The sequence below is a fragment of the Carcharhinus amblyrhynchos genome, chromosome 3, assembly GCF_965287045.1.
Source record: "Carcharhinus amblyrhynchos chromosome 3, sCarAmb.v2.hapA, whole genome shotgun sequence".
NCBI lineage: Eukaryota > Metazoa > Chordata > Chondrichthyes > Carcharhiniformes > Carcharhinidae > Carcharhinus > Carcharhinus amblyrhynchos.
Window position 1 is genome coordinate 99,290,665 of NC_137326.1, and position 24,212 is coordinate 99,314,876.

The following is a 24,212-nucleotide window of genomic DNA, read 5'->3' on the forward strand; positions in this document are numbered from 1 at the left end:
CAAGCAAGAGGTGGGGGCTGTGGGCAAGACACTGCAACCTCATTCCAGGTACCCCTTCTCAAAGAATCAGGCGTCTAGAGGAATGAAGACCAGCAGCTGGATATTCCAGGCACACCCATCAAGGTTACATTGAAAATGTCCACCTAGTCCACATCCCCTCTGTCACTGCTCCCATTAGCTGCAGCTCCACAGGCTGAGGAGGTGCACCTTCCCTACAGCAGCAGATCCAAGGCAAACCAAGCCTTCCAGGTCTCGGCTTCCAGAGCCCACACACCAAATTCATCTCACAGGGCATTGTAGGAAGCGGGCTGTCTCCACCTCCGCTGTGGAAGTTGGTGATGGAGGAATCTGGGATGAAAGGTGTGATTCAGTAAGACTTTGACAGAATTAGCCTGTTGTTTTAGTTTGTTTAGGGCTCAACTCTCCCAATTTTGGTTCACTTCACCCAGGGGGTCTTGGCAGGGTCAACAGGGCAAACGTGCCCAAATCTGATGCCTCGGCTGATGCCTGGTGGTTTGCCTGGTTTTGTTCTTATTTGCTGTTTGTTTGTTACAAGTGAGCAGCTTGCTAGGCCATTTCAGAGAGCAGCTAAGAGTCAACCACATTAATATTGATCTGGAGTCACATACTGGACCATACTGTGTAAGGACAAGGAAATTAGTGAAGCAGTTGGATTTTTACATCAATCCAGTAGTTTACAGATCACTATTCCTGACACAGCTTTTCATTCCAGATTTATTTAATTAACTGAATCAAATTCCACAGCTGCTGTGGTGGGATTTGAACTCATATCTCTGGATCATTAGCATAACCACTAAGCTAACATTCCTGGTTTCAAATTTTCATATGGTGGTTTCTCGTGCTAGTTTAGTACTATCATCCATGCATTTTTGGTATTTCTTTCAGTGTATTTTGTTTTTTGAGCTTCTTTTCACAACATTTGTCCACCGGTTCTGTGTAGCATATAAATGTAGTGAAAGATAAATTGTAATACTTGTCGTAATCAAAGAGTGGGTATTCCAAAATTTCTTGTTGAGGGAACACATTTTACCGCATATTTTAAATGTGCATCAACATTCATACCCAGGAATAATTTCCCCTGAGAACAGAGAGCTGCTGGAAGAGATATGTTTTTATTACCTCAGATGAACAAAGCCTTCAATTAAAAGTTGTTCCAAGACTATCAAATTACGAGAATTCGATGTTCTGAAAGCAGTCATAGTTGCTGGTAAGACTTCAGTAATTCTGACCTAAAGATGGTTGTGGCAATGACATTTAAAAATAATGAGCCTTCTTTAGACATAAAAATCTCACTAGTACTTCAAACATCTGAACAAATGCTGTCTAGATGTCTTGTTGGCTAAATACCATACCAGACAGACAGGCCTCAAGGTTAATCTCTGCTCTGTACAGTTAGATGATCTGAGATAGGGTGATGGTGGGAGTAATGGAATTGGCTTCACTGTTGCATAACTCTGCTAGTAAATGCTCATGTTTGGGCAATAGACAAGGATCGCTGCTAATTCACAATTTGCAGGCAACCTAAATGATAAATTACCTGATTTCTCTCTTTCTGGGTTTTTCCGATTGCAGCCAACCTTTGTGGATCCAGTCGATGTGTTGTGCATAGTCCAGTGTAGTTTCCTCATTCAATGTTGTGCCATCAACAACTAGTTAGAGTCACTATGTTGATTGACCTGCTCACCGTTTTGTGTTGATATATATGTTCACATGTACAGAACATAAGAAATAGGAGCAGGAGTAGGCCATCTGGCCCTTCGAGCCTGCCCCGCCATTCAGTAAGATCATGGCTGATCTGTCGTGGCAGGCTGGTCATACAATAAATCACATTCGCTAAATGTTTGTAGTGAGTTCTAAGAGAGATTGAATGTATTATTCAGACGTAAACATGGAATAATCTCTCATTTGGGATTGTCTACCAGGATAGTGCCTTATAAGAACAGGCTGCAGGATTCGGCTTGAACTTGTAGCTTCGCTGTTTGCCTTTCTTGACTTCTCCAACAAACTTATTGAGGCTCTCAGCGTCGATGCCTACAAGTAGCTTCCCACTTTTTCTCAACCTTCCCACTTACTGCATCCACTGGGTGGCTAACTTTGTCAATCTTCTTCCTGTCCAAATCACCCCTTCTTGAAAGTCAACCCGTGGAAAGCAAATGGGATACCCGGATGAACACTGAGATCCTGTGTGAACCAGCTGGTAGGGGTATTTGCAAACATCTTTAACCTGCCCTTACACAGATCTGAGGTCCCTATTTGCTTCAAGAAGACGACCATCATCCCTGCACCAAAGAAAAGCCAGGTAGCATGTCTTAATGACTAATGCCCAAGGGCTCTGACATCCATCATTATGAAGTACTTCAAAAGGCTAATCAAGGCACGAATCAGTTCCAGCCTTTCAGACTACCTGGATCCACTCGAGTTTGCCAATTGCTGCAACAAGTCCATAGTAGATGCCATCTCCTGACCCTACACTCAACCCTGGAATACCTATGTCAGACTCCTATTCATTGACTACAGCTCAGCCTTCAGCACCATTATTCCTACAAAACTCATTTCCAAATTCCATGACCTGGGGCTCGGCTCCTCGCTCTATGATTGGATCCTGAACTCCCTAACCGCTGGATGGCAAATCAGTAAGGATGGGCAACAACACCTCCTCCACAATTATCCTCAACACCAGTGCCCCACAAAGCTTTATCCTTGGCCCTTTACTATACTCCTTATACATCTATGACTGTGCAGTCAAATTCCCCTCCAACATGATTTTCAAGTTTGCCGATGAAACCACCGTAATGGGTTGGATCTCAAACAATGTTGAGACGGAGTTCAGAAAAGAGATAGAGAATCTGGTGAACTGGTATAATGAAAATAGTCTCTCCCTCAATCTCAACAAAACTAAGGAGAGAGTCGTTAACTTCAGGAACTGTTGTGGAGGACATGCCCCTATCTATATCAATAGGGATGGAGTGGAAATGGTCGAGAACTTCAAGTTTTTAGCTGTCCAGATCACCAACAACCTGTCCTGATCCCTCCACATCGATGCCATAGTTTAGAAAGCCCATCAATGCCTCTACTTTCTCAAAAGGCTAAGGAAATTGGCATATCCGCTACAACTCTCAGCAACTTTTACAGATGCACCATAGGAAGCATTCTTTCTGGTTGTATTACAGGTTGGTATGGCTCCTGTTCTGTGTAAGACTGCAGGAAACTACAAAGGATCATGAACAATGCAAAGTTCATCACACAAACCAGCCTCCCATCCATTGACTGTGTCTATACTTCCTGCTGCCTTGGAAAAGCAGCCTGCATAATCACGGACCCTATGCATCCTGGACATACTCTCTTCCATTGGGGAAAAAAATGCAGAAGTTTGAGGTCAAATACCAACATACTCAAGAACAGCTTTTGAATGGACCTAGTTTGGACTTTTGAATGGACCTAGTTTGTGTTAAGTTGATCCTTCTCTATACCCTAGCTATGACTGTAACACTACATTCTGCAATCTTTCCTTTCCTTCTCTATGTATGGTGTGCTTTGTCCGTATAGAATGCAAAAAACAATGCTGTTCACTGTTTACTCATACATGTGACAATAATAAATCAAAGCAAAGAGTAAAGGTAAATGGGTTTTTTTTCCTGGTTGGTGATCAGTGACTAGTGGTGTGCCTCAGGGATCAGTGTTGGGACTACAATTGTTTATAATTTACATAGATGATTTGGAGTTGGGAACCAGTGTAGTGTGTCAAAATTCTCAGATGACACCAAAGTGAGTGGCAGAGCAAAGTGTGAAGAGGACACTGAAAGTCTGCCAAGGGATATAGATAGTCTAAGTGAGTGGGCAAGAGTCTTGGAGATGGAGTACAATGTTGGTAAATGTGAGGTCTTCCATTTTGGTAGGAATAGCAATAAAATTGACTATTATTTAAATGGTAAAAAATTGCAGCATACTGCTGGACAGTTCTACCAGTTGATCACCAAATCCTGTCAAGTCTTATGACTAGATTTCATTGGGTGGGGTGTCCGGAACAAAGGCATACCCTTAGAATTGGAGGACAATGATTTGGTGAGGGGTGGGGTGGGGGGAATGTTATAAAACACTCCTTTATGTAAAGGTAGTGGGAAGCTGGAACTCAAGGAGCAATTCAATCAAAATCTTAAGAAGTGAGACATATTTTGGTTTGGGAAGGCTATTAAGGGATATGAATCAAAAGCAGTAAATAAATTTGAGATACTGATCAATCATAATCTAATTTGAATGGTGGAATAGGCTGAACAAATTAAACCTGTCCCTATGTTCCTCTGAGTTGTCCTGCATTAAAAAAAAGCAACTAAAAACAGACACTCCTAAATCTATCACAATATTTCTCTTACTTATAAGTTGTATCTGTTCAATGAGATACCATATATACTCTGCAGGATACAGCAGGCCACACATTATTTGCAGAGTATCTTTTGGTTTTTGCCGTAATCTTCTTCTGTCAATTTTAAACAAATGTGTTTCTTTTTCACCCTTTTTGGGGTGGTACGGTGGCACAGTGTTTAGCACTGCTGCCTCACAATGCCAGGGACCCGGGTTCGATTCCTGGCTTGGGTCACTATCTGTGTGGAGTTTGCACGTTCTCCCCGTGACTGCATGGGTTGGGTGCATTGACCTGAACAGGTGCTGGAGTGTGGTGACGAGGGGAATTTCACAGTAAGTTCATTGTAGTGTTAATGTAAGCCTTACTTGTGACTAATAAATAAACTTTAACTTTTTCAATGTCCTCAGTCTTTGCAGTCTAACGATCCATCGTGCAAAGGTTTACTTCATGTTCAGTTGGAAATTTATTGGCTGAATTCCACACTATCAAACAATAGCTTATATCATATAAAAAGCAGACTGTTTTCTCATGGTTAAAACACATAGATTAGTCACTTAACCAGTTGGATAACCTTTGGCTTTCCACTAATGTGTGAGCAAATCTACAGTAGAAATTGGCACACACACTTGTGGTGGCTTTATATTTCCTGTCAAAATGCACATGTAATTCTCAGCAGATCCATGAGAAATTATTTTGTGGGAGAATGTAATGGATGTCAACTTTGACTCAGTGGTAGTTTCTTGCCTGTGAGTCAGAAGGTTGCAAGTTCACATCCCAATCTAAGGACTGGAGCACTTGGTCAACACTGCAGTGCTGTACCGAGGGAAGGCTGAACTGTTAAAAGTGGAATCTTTCAGGTTAAGACTCACCGAGTGTAAAGAGTCTACAGTTTTGTTGGGATTCTGCACACTGTGGGCCCGATTTCACCATTAAGTTGCTCCCATTTTCTGGCGTGAAATCTTGGTAAAGTCAGGCCTGAGATGAGTAGCGCGATCCGCGCCCACCTCCACACTGGTTCCCCCTTCACCATGGCCTGAGAGTGACCACAATCAGGACCACACCCGAAATGGGCACAGCGGCCATTTAAATACATTTGCATGCATTTAAATTGACTTAATGGGCTTCACACCCAACCTTATCAGCACTTTTCCCTTTACCACTGCATTCGCCCATCCAGATTCAGCATGAGACATTCAGACACTGTAATTACTGAGGAGGTAACTGCTGAGATCAGCGAGGGGTCCGCTGCCCTTCTGCCTGAGATTGGTGAGAGGGAAGGTGGGGGGGTGGGGGGGGGGGTTGTTGTTGGGAGGCTCTGTCTGAGATCAGTTGAGGGGGGGAGCAGGGGCCTGCGAACGGTCTGGTGGCGAAGGGGTTTGGGGGATAAGGTGGTCAGTAATGTTGTGGGGGTGATGTCTGTGGGGTCCGGGGGAGGTGTTATCTGGCTAAGGTGCGATGTGGCAGGGGAGCTGCATTCTATCTTTTTCTGCACAGTTGGAGGCACTGATTGCAGTTGCAGGATTTCATTCGCTTGAAACCTCACCCACAGCCTTGTGCGGTGTGATTTGGAATTGCTGACATTTTTGCAGACAGAGTGCGTATAGGGGCACCTGAGAACAGGTCTAAAAGTCAGATCTGAAACACTCCCAGTTTCAAGTCCACCCAGCACTTAAAATCAAAATGGTAACAATAAGGCCCTGTATCTCAGTTCTGGGATCGCACTTGCTCCAGCCAGCAAAGATTGAGCCAAGATTGCTTGCATTTGAGAAAGATGAAATAGTAATGATTTGTCTGCTGTGACATTTAAGCAGGAACAGACATTAAATAGCAGAGTCTGGAGAGGTCCATTGTCAGGAGAAGTCAGCCAGAAAAGAGTAAGTCCACCACTGCTGAAGCTAAATAAAGTATACTGGGCAGAAAAGGAAAAAGTCTATCCGCTGACAACTTCTAATGTTGAAAGATTTTTATAATAAAAGATTTTCACTTTTTCGCCTGCCCTTTGAAGCAAGCAGCTCTATTTCATGCCAAAAGTACTGTTTTATGGGCAGAATAAATTAGGAAAAAACAGAAAAAACGCCACTTTTGCAGTCAGGCAGTTATTATCACTGGCTAGTCAGAATTAAATTACCTCTTAAAAGAACTGGAGGAAACTTGCATAGCTGTCAACGGCTCCAGATAGCATCAAAAATACAGTAAAAAGGGCGGCACAGTGGTTAGCACAGTGCCAGGGACCCAGGTTCAATTCCGGCTTGTGTCATGGTCTGTACTCGTTCTGCATGTTCTCCCCAGTGTCTGTGTGGGTTTCCTCCAGGTGATCTGGTTTTCTCCCACAGTCCGAAAGACATGCTAATTAAGTGAATTGGCTATGCTAACTTTTCCCTCAGTGTACCCGAACAGATGCCAGACTATGGCGATGAGGGGATTTTCACAGTAACTTCATTACAGTGTTGAGGTAAGCCTACTTGTGATAACAAAAAAAATTAAAACACGATCACAACATTTCTGACATTCAATTGGAAGATGGCAGATTTCCTATCTCAGTTTGTTTTGTTTTGACAATGCATTGAGTTGCATTTTCTGTTCTTCAATATTTCTGAAGCAGATAAATAAGCCATTAATTCAATTAAAATTAGTTGTCATCAGTAATAAAGGTGTCCCCAGACTGAATGTGTCAGGCCTTTCTGATCCCATTGAAAATATCCAGACAAAATATGGCAACACTGGAAGATCAATTAGAAGTGAAGCTCAACTTCAGAACACACTGTCTGGAATTTGTGTCTTTTAAGTAACAACTGGCAGAGGCCATTGATCAATTCTAGATGCAAAGATAAGGTGCATGATTGTGACTTTATGGTAATAGAATCAACTGACAGACTAATCAAGTTTACACTTACCCTAATGGATGCATTCCAAAAAGGCATCTTGAACCAACCCAAATATTACACAATGGAAGCACTACTACAAAGCAGATGCAAGTACGAAGCCATACCAATGGGTAGTCAGAATCTAAAAGTTATGCATAATTCATCTACCATTGGCATATAGTCCATTCAGACAAGCCTAGTTAACAATGTGGTGTTGTGGGCTCATACATGCTCCCAGAAAATTCCCAGCTTTTGATGTTGTATCCAAATCATGAGGCAGTAGAGGACATTGGAAGTGCCAGTGCAGAAAGCAAAGGCCAAAACAAGTGGCTCAACATCATAAGATAGTGGTACCAAAAGAAACCTTTGCCACCATCCGGATTTAATGCCATAGATGAAGAGTCAGCATAAACTTTATACAAAACTGGATATCAGTGGTGGTGCAAACATCCCTTCACATTACATATTGAGACATATGTACCCTCAAAAGTGACATGTAAATGATTTGACCAACTACTGCCAAACTCATGCATACAATGACTCTGATTCCATCCCTGGGATCCATTGCACCTGAGTGTCACAACAAAGACTCAAATATTATATGTTGAGGACACCACAAGTCTAGTGATTTAAGTGTAGATAGAAGTAAGTGTACGGTGTGCAAAGACCTTCCTTTGCTCACAATCCATGGTGTTGTCAAGACAATGATGAGGATAACAGACCATGAGAAGCTCTATCAGAAATCATAGAATCTTCACAGTGCAAAAAGAGGCCGTTCAGTCCATCAGGTCTACACCGACTCTCCAATGGTCTTATCCCATAACCACACACATTTACTCTGCTAATTTTCTAAACTACACATCTTTGGACATTAAGAGGCAATTTAGCATGGTCAATCCACCTAACCTGCACATTTTTGGACTGTGAGAGGAAACCAGAACATCTGGAGGAAACCCACACAGACATGTGCTAACTCCACATAGACAGTGACCCAAGCTGGGAATTGATCCCAGGTCCCTGACACTGTTAGGCAGCAATGCTAACCAAATGCCACCGTGCCACCCGTACCCTGGGAGAAGATCAAGATGTATTACTGGAAAAACAGAGGAAGGTGAGAGTTACCCACAACCAGTATGCAGGTAACAAATTACGCAACCTGAACATTGGACAGAAAGCTCAAATCCAACACCCAAGTGATGGCATGTGAAATCTGGCAGAACTCATCCCCATATGTCCATAGACCAGATTATGTCAAGTATGAAACCAAATGGCATTACACTGTAACACAACAGATGCTAAATCAGAAAAATACCGTATGAAACACCGAACAGTCCGATTGCATTTAGAACATGGTCTAAAAATACTAACAAAACACCTCCAAAACCAGCATTCTGAAAAATGCAGCAGCCTCCAGCAACATCACTGTAACCAAAGCTAGACAGATAAGCAAACTATTAATACATTTCAGAGACTTGTAAATGTATTCCCCTATGCTGAAGTACATTCAGACATGGCGTTACTTTGTTTTGCCATCATGTAAGTAGTTTTATTCTTCAAGATGAACCTTCTGTTTAGAAAAAAGGTTGTTGCAATATGACATGCATATACCTGTAAGGGTCCATATCTTAAAACTACCATCAATCATTATACACCAACAGGATATAATGTAATAGTCCCATGACTTGAAGCCAGTCTGTAAGCAGCTGTGGTTGAGGTCAGACTTGTGCCTCACATTCTCCTAATAAACATTATCTATGCATAGTCGTATCTTCAAATAAAGAAATTTTTTTTACCAATTTTTATATATGAGTGGCACGTTTATTTCAGAAAGAACCACGTTAAACAGTAGCACACAGTTGCGTCACTTAAGCACAGCAAGTACCTGATTAGTGAGTGTTTGGCTATTTGTTTGGATTGTCAGGCTGCTGACCCTCTGTTCATCTGGCTGTTCCGTTCTATTAGGCATTCTCTGGGGCAGTACGGTGGTACAGTGGGGGGGTTGCAAAGTGGCACAGTGGTTAGCACTGCTGCCTCACTGTGCCAGGGACCTGGGTTCGATTCCTGGCTTGGATCACTGTCTTTGTGGAGTTTGCATGTTCTCCCTGTGTCTGCGTGGGTTTCCTCCGGGTGCTCTAGTTTCCTCCCACGGTCTGAAAGACATGCTGGTTAGGTGCATTGAGTCGAACAGGCGCCAGAGTGTGGCAAGAAGGTGAATTTCACAGTAACTTCATTGACGTGTTAATGTAAACCTTACTTGTGACTAATAAATAAACTTTAACAATGGCGAGACAACATTAGTTACTATCCACCTTTGAGCCAGTTACCACCTCCAAACAGCAACTGGTTCCCTTAATCGGGTGCTGAACTTGCCTGTGGCCCAATTAGAGTGGACACAGCACAGAGTCAGGACCAGAAATGATCCAGGAATTTGAAAATTTAACCCTAACTATTTAAACTGGTGTAAACTGGCACAAACCTGGGAAGATAAACAGTGCATGTTAACCAGTGCGACACTTCTGCTAAACCGCAGGTCCCACTGAATCTGGATTTCAAATTCTAGTGCTAAATGTCAATGAAATGAGCCAGTTTTCTGACATTTATTGAAGCAATGTAAAATTACCTGCACAACAAAGTAAGGTCATTTTCATGGCTGCCCATTCAGATTACTATTGGTATTTTAACAGAACAGAAGCGAATACTGAGAAAGAACTTGCTGCAGATTCCTACAATGAGGACACTGTGATCAATGAAAATTCAGGAGTTCAGACTCTCCAGATGAAAAGACGAGCATTTGAGAAGAAGTTGACGAATGAGAGCAGTAACTCCAGTCGTGTCCGTCGGCACAGCCTAGGCCAAGGGTCAAGAGAAGAATGGAAAGCAATGCGATTTAACAGGTGAGAACCTCAATACCAAAAGATATTTGAAAGTTAAAACGCTGTAATCCAACATTAATATTAACAAACATATTTGGAATGATACAAACAGCAAAATCTGTTCTGCAGCCTGTGATAAAACAGAAAATGGTGCAATTAAACAGCAAGTTAAGTCCACATCTGTTTTTATTTCACCCTTCATCAGTTGTAATTTTCAGCATTTTTTTTGTTTATTTCAAATTTTTTAACTCTCGCATTTTGGTTTATTTTACTTTTTATGTCATAAAGACTTAACAACTAGAAAAATTACAGAATTTCACTGGGTCAGATTTGACGAGAGAGCCCTACCCTCTAGTGTAAAAAATAGGAGCCTGTCCAACTCCACTTGGCCAGGTTACCCTGCAGCCATTTTCAGGTGGAGGGTTTATTAATCGTCTCAAAACGGGACTTCCACACCCATCAGGAAGAAAGTCCTGCGTCCAGGACCTGCTGTCAATCAAACATCCAGTGACTCTCTGATCCCAGCAGTGCTATGGAGAGCAGTGGTTGCCGTAGGGACTGCAACTAGTCCAAGAAGAAAAAAGCCCCAAAGAGCTTGGGCAATGCTAAGTCTGGGGTTTTGTTGGGGTCAGGTCTGTGATGGAAGGGGATCAGAGACCGGGGTCAGCAGAGTGAGGAGAAGTATTGAAGTATGGGGGAGATTCCTAAGCGGAATATGGGCTGGTCTCCATTGGGTGTAGGGCGCCGGAGCAGAAAGCATTACCCACTGTGCGTCCCCCTGCCTCCCCAACCTAACAACAAGGCCACTCAGATACTTGACATCACCTGCTGTGGGTAAAATACCAGCAGCAGTGGGAGCAGGCTACTAAACTGCCATTAAGTGCTCACTTAAGAACAACATTTGGCTTATGGGTGAGCGAGCCCCCTAACGTCTTCCTTACATAGAACATAGAACATTACAGCGCAGGACAGGCCCTTCGGCCCTCGATGTTGCACCAACCAGTGGAACCAATCTAATGACCCTCTAACCTAAATTATTCCAATGTTGTCCATATGCCTATCCACTGACCATTTGAATGCCCTTAAAGTTAGCGAGTCCACAACTGCTGCAGGTAGGGCATTCCACGCCCTTACTATGCTCTGAGTAAAGAACCTACCTCTGACATCCGTCCTATAATTACCACCCCTTAATTTAAAGCTATGTCCCCTCGTGTTAGCCATCACCATCCGAGGAAAAAGGCTCTCACTATCCACCCTATCTAATCCTCTGATCATCTTGTATGCCTCAATTAGGTCACCTCCCAACCTTCTTCTTTCTAATGAAAACAACCTCAAGCCCCTCAGCCTTTCCTCATAAGACCTTCCCACCATACCAGGCCACATCCTGGTAAACCTCCTCTGCACCCTTTCCAATGCCTCCACATCCTTCTTATAATGCGGCGACCAGATCTGTGCACAATACTCCAAGTGCGGCCGCACCAGAGTTTTGTACTGTGGGTAAAATGTCAATGGGGATGGGTAGGTAACAGACGTAACACTATGGTGCCTGTTTTAACAGCTTCTCCCCACCAACTGTTAACCTGTCCCGGGAGGGAGAGGGGGTGTAAAATTCTAAGCAAATGTTTCAGTTTTGCATCATAGCTCCATTGTCAATAAAGATTAGAGGATTGATTCTTACAGCACATCTTTTTGTCAGGAATTGTGATTTTATTAATCACACACTTTCATCATCAGCTAAGTATGTCTCTGAATCACAAGGGAAATACTTGAAAAATATGCTGGTTCATCAGCATTTCACAGTTCATGGAATGTATCTTCTGCTTGTTTCCCAATCCACTTGGCATAGTCTTTCAACTTATCCTTTTAAAGACACACTTGAGATATCAATGCTTTTTATTATTAACAATTGGTAAGTTTCAGCTGAGCCGTAGTAAGACACATTAATGTTATATCATATTGCATCTGAGACTCAAAGAATGTGGATTTGTTCCCATGAAACCCAGTTAGGGTGGCATAGGGGTGCAGTGGTTAGCACTGTTGCCACACAGCCCCGGGGACCCAGGTTCAATTCCAGCCTCAGGTCACTGTCTGCATAAAGTTTTCACATTCTCCCCTTGTTTGCATCGCTTTCCTCCGGGTGCTCCAGTTTCCTCCCACACGCCACAGATGTACGAGTTAGGTTGATTGGCCGTGTAAAATTGCCATTTAGTGTCAGGAGGATTAGCAGGATAAATACGTAGGGTTATGGGGATAGGGCCTGGGTGGGATTGGTCTCAGTGCAGACTCAATGGGCCAGATGGTCTCCTTCTACACATATGGATTCTATGAAAAGATGCAAGTCTCAGAGCAGGAAGCAGGAAGGGGAAGACAGGGGCCTCCACATGGCAATCCTTGAATATTGAATGGAAAAACATCCAAGATTTATTTACTAGTTGATTTTAATGTTAATGAATAAAATCTTGCTTATTTGTTGCACAGTTTCATATGATTAGTATATGTTCCATGATATCAACATATGAATTGATGCATGCCTGGAAGTGCTGTAAAGATCAATATAACATGTTGTTTCTTCTTTGAATAATAATACAGCATTAGGCTTTAATTACTATTTTAACCACATGGTTAAAAAGCACCAAAACTCTAAGCATGTTACGGATTAACCTTGAAATGGTCAATCTGCAATGCTCAGAAGTGTTATATTGCCTTCCAGTAGAGCAGACACAACAAGATGTTCAAAGAATTGTGGGTTTCCTGTGGTCATATTAATTCTATAGAAATATGTTTTAAAATGGTCTAGCTGGCTGTTGCTGAATGACGGTGTTTTTGCTTCTCTAATGTTTGATGTAATGTATTCTTTGACATCTGTTTATTCTATTTCACTGGGCGATGGTCATATCTCAGAGCATTGGGAAATAGGGCATGAAATGATGGCACTGAATGTAGGCTGATGGTGAATGTAGGACTTCGAGTCGTCTCACAATGCAGCTGCTAACTTGCTTAGGGCATATCACAACTGGCCATCATGGTTACCGCATGGAAATGATTGCCTCGTGGCTGCCATTGTTACAAAGATCCTTGAGAGAATCCTGTGGGAGTGAGGGAGTTGCACGGTTCCCGTACACACACATCAGTGCAGGTGGTCAACCATTTGCTATTGAGTCTTGATGTGCATTTCTTGCATCCTCCATCCTTTACCTGCTTCATGATATGTGAGCTGTGGTCCTTAACAATGGAGCCATTACAGACCCTTTCAATGGTAAGACAAGAGACAAACAGGATTGCATTATTGATTCAACTCTTTTTTTAAATCTTCCTTTCTGCCATGTTCCATCTGACTAGATTAAGAAGTCTCACAACACTAGGTTTATTTAGAATCACGAGCTTTTGAAGTGCTGCTCCCTCATTGACTAAATAAATCTGTCGGACTTTAACCTGGTGTTGTGAGACTTCTTATTGTGCCTACCCCAATCCAATGCTGTCATCTCCACCTCATGGCCATCTGACTAGAGACAAGCTTCCTGCTCGAGGACAACTTATTTATTGGATGAATGCAAAATATTCAATCTTGGATATCTCCAGTCAAAAACCAGAAACACCCTGATCTCAATCTTTGAGTTTCAATATGATGCTGTGATAGAATCATGGAATCATGGAAAGTTTACGGCACACAAAGAGTCATTTGGCCCATCATGTCTGGACCGTGATTTGTGTGTTAGAAACGGATCTCCAGAGAATTTCCAACATATTTATTGCACCATATGAGAAGGTGGGACTCTCATTCAGCAATCTAAAAACCAAAATCCTCCATCAACAAGCTCCAAGTGTACACACCACAGCCCCACTGATGAGGATTAATGATGGGAGCCTGGGAAATGTGGAACAATTCCAGTATCTTGGAAGTATCTCTCACAAAAGGCCAACATTGACCGAGAAATCCAGCAGAATCTGAAATTTGCTGAAGCAGCTGTTGACCACCTGAGGAAATGACTGTTTGAAGATCACAAATCCAAACTAAAACAAAGCTTACGGTTACCATGTGATAGTGATCCCTTCCATACATTACAGGACTGAATGCTATCAATGTACAGGAGACACCTGAAAGCACTGGAGTCATACCATCAACACTGCCTGTGAGGGTCATGCATATTGTGTGGGAGACCAGAGGCACTATCGTCAGTGGCCTCTCCCAAGCAGGCACCACAAGCATTGAGGCTATTATCGTTCACCATCAGCTTTGCTCAGTTGGTCACATAGTTCAGACATCAGGTATCAGGCTCCCAAAATAGATAATCTTCTCCCAGCTCAGTCAGGGCAAACGCAGCAGATAAGGACAGAAGTGCTTCAAAGATGCACTGAAAGCCAACTCAAAAGAAATGCAACATTGACATCCACTCCTGGGAGACCATCTCCCTGGATCAAACCAAGTGACAGCAGAGTCCATGGAAAGGATCCCACATTTTGAAACACAACAATGACAATTGACGAGGAAAAAAACAAGATCGATGACCCAAATTGATGATACATGACCAGAATCCCATATGACAATAAATGCCCAACATACCATAACGTCTGCCGATCTCAAATAGGCCTCATCAGCAATCTTCAGAGCTGTGGAAAAAAATCATCCTTGTTAGTGAGGGATAGCCAATAATCATCATATCATCAGAATTGTTCAAAGCAGTCACACAAGTTATTTTTGAAGTGCAGTGCTAGTTGATATGATTATCATTATTAATTGACAACTCCATTATCATTGCATCGTGCAATTATCAGGATGGTAGAAGGTAAACTCAGTGGGCCTTGATCTTTCTTTGTCTATTAATTCCTATAGTTCTATGGTTGTGAATGATTTGTGGCTAGGTTTCCACTTAAAATACTATTTGGAGTCTCTGCGGGTAACGCATGGCCTGTTCTGGATTGGAAAGGTGACTCATTACTAATGAATGACTTGGATCCAACCCCAGTAAGCTTCTTCAAAAATTCCCTTCCTAATGCTAAATTTAAAGTTTATTTATTCGTGTCACAAGTTGGCTTACATTAACACTGCATGAAGTCACTGTGAAAATCCTCAAGTTACCACAATCCAGCGCCTGTTCGGGTACACTGAGGGAGAATTTAGCAAGGCCAATGCACCTAACCAGCACGCCTTTCGGACTGTGGGAGGAAACCAGAGCATCCGGAGGAAACCTACACAGGGGAGAACGTGCAGACTGCGCACGAGAGTGACCCAAGTTGGGAATTGAACCTGGGTCCCTGGTGCTGTGAGACAGTAGTGTTAACCACTGTGCCACCATATATTCTAAGCTTCTAGGTAAGTTTAGTTGTGTCTTGCTCAGGTATTCTATCTTATCAGCTCAGTCTGTTGTACATGACTGCTCATGTCACTGTTGCATCCTAAAGCCCAACATATCTGATTGCTTTAACTATTAATCCATTTTTCTAAAATGAATGAAATAAATAACTTTTGGCAATATTTGTTGAGGGAAGGATTGGGTCCAGAAATTGGGAAACTCTCTCCTTTATTGTTGAAGAGGCCATAGAATCGTTCCCCACTATCCAACTACCGGGTTGATGCAATGAGTAGAAGTTATGTGTGAATATAATACATGGAAATAAATTATCACTGGTGCTGTTAAGAATCTTGCTGTCATGCAACAGTATGCCAAAACCCAGAAGGGTAACTTGGAATGCTGATTCTCAAGTGTTTATTCTTCAATTTGGTATAATGTGAGGAAAAATGCGCAAACCTGAGGAAGCATCCAGTCTTGTTGTATTCATTCGAATAAAATAATGTCTATTAACTTGCAAAAACACATAACAGGAAAGGCCATGATATAAAACAATGATATACTTAACTACAATAATAGCTGCACACACACATGCACACACACACACACACACACACACACACACACACACACACACACACACACACACACACACACACACACACATTATATCCTTAAATTAACTCCATTCCATATCTAACTACGTTCCTGAACTCTGAGAAATTTCCCTTTTCCCAATATAACATCCCATACAACTTATATCTATAAGCTAAATCTAGCAAATAATTACCACACATGATTTGTATCTATCACTTTGGAAAACATTCTTTCTGATTTAGCATAGGCATTCTGAGGTTTACAAACAGAGGCTTCGAGCATAGGGTCCTGTTTTCAGGGGGAACTCATTCCAGCTGGACATGGCTATGATCTTAACTGCTCACCAGCTGCTTCTCCTACGGAACAGAACTAACCCTGTTACTGATATACGTCCCTTCTGATCTCATCCTATCTAAACTACCTGCCTTAGAAGCCATTCTTTCAGCAGGTAAGTTTGACAAGCATTGTTATGTCTCCACTTTGAATTTGTATCTTCTGTAGTTTTAACATTTATAATTCTATATTCCATTGTCCTCCACTTGACTTTAGTAAATATATGTTTACCCTGCTGCTAAGCTAATTCACATATCAAAAACCCTCCAGCCAACTGCACTTTTATCCAATTCTTTAAACCTTACTTTATCCAAGCTTCTTTAATCATTGCTTTATCTCGTTCCTTAATCTTTCCTTTATTCAAGCCCCTTGACATTGTCCAGCTGAAAATTGAGAATATTGAACATGATCATAAGGTGGTATATGTCAACTTGGTAACAGTGAAAGAGGAATAGGAATAGAGTTCAATTTAAATACAGAATAAGAACAATAAGCTGACCCTGCCCCATTCGCCACACTTGCTTTCTTAATGCAAATTCTGAATTGCAAACCTGTGAACCAAACAAAAAACAAAACCAAAGTCATGGAATTCCTGATGTTAACCCAGGGATCTCCAAGTTAGCCTCTCCAGCCCTTCCTAATATATTCTCTCATAAGTTACAACAGGAATGCACCAAAAGGACCATGGTGCCACAGAGTTTGTTATCATTATTGTTAGTTTTCCTGAGAACTTTGTAAATCTTTATCCAGAAATTCTGTTTTGAAGTCTTTTTCATGTATAAAATGTTCATGTTAAAGTAAATGCTTTTTCTTTAATGGCAGGTCAAAAAGTCTTGCTCTTCATGCAATGTATACAAAGTCAATAAGCTCTGAAAATGATGAAGGAGAGAATGAAGACATGACAACAGACATCACATTTTCAGACAGATCACTCAGTGAAGGGAGCGTTAAACAACCTTCGCAAGAGCTTGATGAACGTAAACACCAGTTGCTTTCTCTTTCTCAATTTGATATCACGCCAAAGGAATCGAGAAATTCCTGTGACAAGATCAATGGTATCTCTCAAGAAAGTAGTACAGAGAGTCTGGCATGTAATACAGAAGCACAGGATCAACTTTATCTACATTTGAAAGCAAGTATTGATGAGGTGAAGGCATTTTTTTCAGAAATGGTGAAGAGGATCCCAGTCCCAGATCAATGTGTCATTGAAGGTAAGCTCATATTTAAATAAGCACAACTCCAAAGATGGCATTTCTGTATTTGGATTTGATGGTACTCAACTTGAGCATAGTTTAAGACTTAACATTCCGGTTCGGAAGCAGGGCTGGAATTTCAGGGACGCTATCACTTGGAGAGAGTGCAGAGATATAATGAAGTCTGATATAAATACAAATTTTCAATTTATCTTCTTTTACATGTAACACAAACTTGAATAGTGTATTTGGGGCTCTCTTTTGAATTATTTTCAGAAACCAGTTAACTAATTCTGTTTAAAATGACCAGCCCTAGGATTATGATCCTTAGGCTAATTGTTCACCACAATGCTTCTGCAATGGACTAAAAATTGCCATGGTGATAGCTGAAGAACATCTGATGATCTCTGCCAGTATCTTGGTTAAAGTTTATTCAGTAAAACAAACATTGAAGCATTTTAACTGGACATTCATGTCATTACTATCCAAGGAGCTTCAAAATTAAATGACTGAGAAGCACTTTGGGATACCTAAGGATGTGAAAGGTACTATACGAATATAATTCCTTTCTTTATAAGAGGACAAGCTCAGATGTTCACTTAATATGTTTCAAACAACAATTGACACAAGAACAGAGGACCCTGGGAAAACTCAGCAGGTCTGCCAGCATCTACTGGAGTGAAACAGAGATAACATTTACAGTCATTTGCTGGAATTTTATGGCCTCACCTGCCTGAGGCTCGTAAGAGGCCAACAGAGAATGCCATTCTGTAAGCCTCGCCTGCCTCGATTCTGGCGCAGGTGAGGTGGTAAAATTCCAGCCATTGACTGTTTGTCAGAACTGAAAGTGGAGAGAATGTAGAAGCTGCAAGAAAAAGTAGCAACTTTAAAAAGCACATGAAAGATGGCCTGGTATGAGGTGGAAGGGGGTGGGGGTGCTTTTGCTTTGAGCTAATACATGTATAAAATATTTAAAAACAGGAGAAAGTTGGGAGTGGGGATAAGATGGAGGAGTCTAATGTTGTTGAACTCAAAGTTGAATCCTGAGGGTCGTAGCATGCCCAACCGGAAGATGAAATGCTGCTCCTCCAGCTTCATTGGAAGATTACAACAGGCCAAGGACAGATATGTGGACATGAGAGCAAGGTGCAGAGTTAAAATAGAAGCAACAGGAAGATTGGGGTCATGCTTGCAGACTGAGCAAAAGCGTTCTGCAAAGCAGTCATCCAGTCTGCGTTTAGTCTCCCCAGTGTAAAGGAGACCGTATTGGGAGCAGTGAATGCAGTGGACCAAATTATTGTGCAGCAATAGATGGGGGTTTCCCAAGAGGGATACGGTGTTAAAAATTGCAAACAATTCTGGGCAATTTGTTGGTGTCTGTATTGTTTGTTGCCCTTCCCTTTTCTAATTCCAACCAGGGTTTTAATTTTCTGGTGCTCTGGAGCAATTGTGTTTAGTCCCTGATCAGAAATTTGTGATCCAAGAGGTCTTTTTATTTGGCTGTGAATGATGTATGCCTGGATTCAGTTTATGTTTGATTAACTGCAAATGTCAAATAAGCTGGTTGTGCTACAGGAACTATGGGTCACATCAAAGCAAACACCATATGACATTTGACATCTATTGTAATTGAGTATTTTGCTGTTGGAACAGATTCCTGCCAAGAATAACCAAATATTTGCCTTCAAGCGATACAGTTTGAGCTCTTCATGAAATGCTTGAAAAGAACATAGTACAAAGAAGAAGAAGATATTTATCCCCAAAACCTGTCACAGCATTCAGTGAGAACATTACTGCTCTGGACCTTAATTCCACCTTCCCATTTTTAACCATATTCCTTACTATATTTGATGACCAAAAAAATCTATGAATCTCAGATTTATATTAATAATTGACCTAGTGTCAACTGCCATTTGCAGAAGAGAGTTCCAAACTTCTGTCATAGGATATGAGCATCGTGGTGACGCCAGCATTTGTTGCCCTTTGCCAATTGTCCCTGAGAAGGTGGTGAACCACCTTATTGAACCACTGCAGTCCAGTGACATTAATACCCCTTCCCATGGCACCTTTGCTTGCCCCTGTGTTGAACATCTTCCCAGAAAGCATTCAGTAAATTCCCTCATAAAAGACTGTTGTACACAGTGTTAATACACTCAAATGATGTTAACTAATAAGTTTCAGGAATTTGACTCAAGGATGATGAAGAACTGATACATTCTCAAGACTAGATGATGCAGGTCCTTGAGAGGAACTTGCATACCAACATATCTGCTGCCTTGTCCTTCTAGGTGGCATAGATTGCAGATTTGGAAGATGCTGTTGAAGAAGCCTTGGCGAGTTCAATTATTTCCTATACCTGTCCACGACATTTTAACAATCTGTGCACATAGACTCCATTGTAGATGGAAACATGAAGGCTGAGATTCTCTGGCCTTCCAGCCACGTGTTTGCCACCGGCAGGAAGCGGGATGTTGTTTGCTGGCCGCAGGAATCTCTGGTCCTGCTGCTATCAATGGGAGTTCCCATTAACGTCACCAGACACCGGAGGGAAACCTGTGGGCAAGCGTGCACTGCTGGCCAGATCGGAGAATCTGCCGGCATTAAAGCTGGAGAATTCCAGCCAAAATTCCAAATAGATGTTGAAAATTAAGTGATTAGTAAAAACCATGGCAAATGTATTTCTATTTAGACAAGTATGAAGTTGTTCACTTTGTACCTAAAAGCACAGATCAGAGTACTTTATAAATGCTAAAAAGCTGGAAACAATGGAGTTCCATGATCATCCTCAAACTGGTGCCCCACAAGGCTGTGTTTTCAGCCCCCGATTATACTCCTTCTACACCTATGATTGTGTGGCCAAATTCTTCTCCAATTTGATTTTCAAGTTTGCTGATAACACCACCGTCGTGGGTTGGATCTCAAACAATGACGAGACAGAGTACAGGAATAAGATAGAGAATCTGGTGAACTGCTCCAACAACAATAATCTCTCCCTCAATGTCAACAAAACAAAGGAGATTGTCATCAACTTCAGGAAGAGTAAAGGAAAACATGCTCCTGCCTACATCAATGAGGACGAAGTAGAAAGTGTCGAGAGCTTCAAGGTTTTAGGTGTCCAGATCATCAACAACCTGTCCTGGTCCCCCCATGCTGACACTGTAGTTAAAAAAGCCCACCAATGCCTCTAGTTTCTCAGAAAAGTAAAGAAATTTGGGATATCAGCTACGACTCTCACCAACTTTTACAGATGCACCATAGAAAGCATTCTTTCTGGTTGTATCACGGCTTGGAATGGCTCCTGCTCTGCCCAGGACCACAAGGAACTACAAAAGGTCATGAATGCAGCCTAATCCGTCACTCAAACCAGACTCCCATCCATTGACTCTGTCTACACTTCCCGCTGCCTCAGCAAAGCAGCCAGCATAATTAAGGACCCCAAGCAGACATTCTCTCTTTCACTTTCTTCCTTCGGGAAGAAGATACAAAAGTCTGAGGTCACGTACCAACCGACTCAAGAGCAGCTTCCTACCTGCTGCTGTCAGACTTTTGAATGGACTTACCTTGCATTAAGTTGTTCTTTCTCTACACCCTAGCTATGACTGTAACACTACATTCTGCACTCTCTCATTTCCTTTTCTATGAACGGTATGTTTTGTCAGTATAGCGTGCAACAATAGTTTTCACTGTATGTTAATACGTGTGACAATAATAAATCAAACCAAATCAAATTCAAACAGAGGCCCCTGGCTTCAAATGACAGACAGAGCACTCTATGGACCCAGAGGAATTGATTTCCAATCGTACGCATGACTCTGGAACCTCTAAGATATGGCAGCAACAAATCTTCGAGTTGATGTACATCACCAGTTTTTTTCCCTCTTAAACAGAGATGCCTGTGCAGCCCTAAATCTCAACAAAATGGTAGAAGATATCAAGTCAGTCACTGTCATAAATCATATAGAACTGCAAGTTCCCAAGAGCTCAAACAAGTAAGAGTATTCTGACTGAGACTTCTGTTCTGAACTGTCTTCTCTCTTTGCAGAACAGGTTTGTCCATTTTCATTACCAGAACATAAAAGCCCTCATTGGTCAAACCAGCCAACCACTCAGATGGTTATCATGGTGCCCCCAGAGGAGGATAAACAAGAGAGTATCCAACAACCAGAAAAGCCACAACCTCCAGCTGTTACCACAGAGCAAACACTGCAACTCCCAGCCAGCAGGATAGTGCCACAGATGATGCAGGAACAGCTGTCCATTGTTGACAGCACTCCATACAGCCAAACACAAAGGTCCACTTACTTCAACAATATGTTCTTATCACAGGAATGGCCATCTTCCAACACAGATGACATTGTGACATATGAAAGAAGAGGGAAACGCATGGAAATTAGCACAATGTTCATCCATGCTGTAAGAAAGAGAAGGAACAACAATTACAGATTACCACAACTGCCAAATTAACAAAGAATGCTTTAATAACAAGGAATGTAAAAAGATGCCCATATGTCAGAATTACCTCAATCAACAGAGTTTACCAGCAGTGACAGAGCTGCCACTCCTCTGACAGTAGTGGGAACAAGATGTAGTCAGGTTATAGAGCCTACAGACCACCTGAAATTGTGAACCCAGAGAGTTAAAGGGGGGAGATAGAGTCCCAATAAAAATGTAAATGTATCAGGGTAAACTAGAATAACTTGAAGTACATTGGATGAAGGCTTGCGGGAGAGGGGTTGTAGGATAAGGGCTCTGGCAAATATCAGGCAGGATTTTCCAGCCTTGCTTGAGTGAGAACAGAAACCCTGCCCGAGGTCAATGGACATTTCCATTGTCTGCCCTTCGCCCGCTCCGATTCCCCAGGGTAGAATTCTGGAGATAGTATTAACATGGAACTGCATCCAGTACCAGCCATACAGAGAACACATGACCCCCAATATAGGGATCAGTGTAGTGTTGGGCAGAGTTATGTGCACAAGCAAGCATGGAGACAGCTCCAAGATTTATCCCATTATTCTGTATATGTACATAGTTCTTGAAGTTAATAAATACATACAGTGAACCTGTTTAAGACCATGAAGGCTTCATTAAGATCTGCAGAATGATATCCAACATCTTACAGCATATTTTGCAGAGATCTGCTTAGAGTTGATTTGCCTCTTTGTTGTACCAGGGGAAGATTCAGTTCCTGAATGTAATAAAGAGGAGTTGGAATCAGGGGGGCAGCGACCTTGGCACTCTGCCTGAATAATGCTGCCCAGGATTTTTAGGGTTTTGCTCAGAATCATGATTCTGGAGTGGCTACAGCCCACCGTAAACAGATTTATCACCTCAGAATGTTTTCCCAGGTAACTACAGTAAAGTTTTGTGTGAGGAAACTTGCCCAGAAATGATCTGCATCATTTTCAGGCTACAACATTTTTCTGTATGGATTTCTGTCATCTTTTCTACCCCAGGTAAGTTTCTGACAGTAATGCAGCAGCATAAATTTACAGCCACATATTTAGGTGCTACATGGTTCAAAGTCACCTGATATCAGAAGAACAATGATTTCTGGAGTTTAGTAGATATTCCTTTTATTTCTTACTGACACCAACATTGTATTTGAAGTGCTGTCAGCCTCTTTGTATCTATGGTTTTAGGGCTCTTCTCACATACACTGGGAAAGAACCCCGCCCCCGACAACATACCCAGGAGTTCAGATGGAATAGCCTTCCCACCGAGTATCCCCCTATTTGCATAATAACACATTAGTAATAACAGAGGCAAGAGGCTCAGAGATTGCAGTACACTTGGCAGAGGATGGCAGCCTACTTTCTATTGCCCTGATTGGTATTCTGCAAAGTGCTTGTTTCCTGACAAAAACTGGGACACGAGTTCCAGTTGGCAAGTACAAATGGTGTAAAGTGTTTCATTAAATTCCAGTTACCTCAGCTCAACTGATCTAGCCCTAAAAATGTGAATGTAATGTTCTCACGTTGCTAAACTGAATAACTCCTTAGTTTTTTTTCCCTCGTTGCTGTCATCAGCACTTGCAAATTAGACAAAAGTTCATCCAAGAAACACATAAGAAGGTTTAAAAAAGTAATGTTAACTTGTTTACATTAGATGGCACACTGGTTAGCACTGGTTCCTCACAACACCAGGGACCCGGGTTCGATTCCCGGCTTGAGTCACTGTCTGTGTGGAGTTTGCACATTGTCCCTGTGTCTGCATGGGTTTCTCCGGGTGCTCCAGTTTCCTCCTACAGTCCAAAAGATGTGCTGATTAGATGCATTGGCCATGCTAAATTCTCCCTCAGTGTACCCGAACAGGCATTGGAGTGTGGTGATGAGGGGATTTTCACAGTAACTTCATTGCAGTGTTAATGTAAGCCTACTTGTAACACTAAGCAGCACAGTGGCGCAGTGGTTAGCACAGCGCCAGGGACACAGGTTCAGTTTCAGCGTCGGGCCACTGTTTGTGTGGAGTTTGCACATTCTCCCCGTGGTCTGTGTGGGTTTCCTCTGGGTGCTCCGGTTTCCTCCCACTGTCCAAGGATATGTGGATTGGGTTGATTGGCCATGCTAAATTGCCCCTTAGTGTCAGGGGGTTAGCAGTGTTAATATGTGGGGTTACAGGAATAGGACCTCGATGGGATTGTGGTTGGTGCAGACTTGATGGCCTGATTGGCCTCCTTCTGCACT

The 24,212-nt window shown here is 42.1% G+C and overlaps 1 protein-coding gene across 3 annotated transcripts in view; it reads left to right on the forward strand.

Moving 5' to 3' along the window:
* veph1 (ventricular zone expressed PH domain-containing 1) overlaps positions 1 to 24,212 on the forward strand; it is a 203,885-nt gene that overhangs the window by 127,241 nt on the left and 52,432 nt on the right. For all 3 annotated transcript variants that reach the window (XR_013886325.1, XM_080185581.1, XM_080185580.1), the window contains 2 exons: positions 9,930 to 10,139; positions 17,159 to 17,547. Coding sequence is in view for 2 of the 3 variants with exons in the window: in XM_080185581.1 (XP_080041707.1) it covers positions 9,930 to 10,139; positions 17,159 to 17,547 (599 nt within the window). In the remaining variant the exon portion in view is untranslated. The remainder of the gene's footprint in view (positions 1 to 9,929; positions 10,140 to 17,158; positions 17,548 to 24,212) is intronic.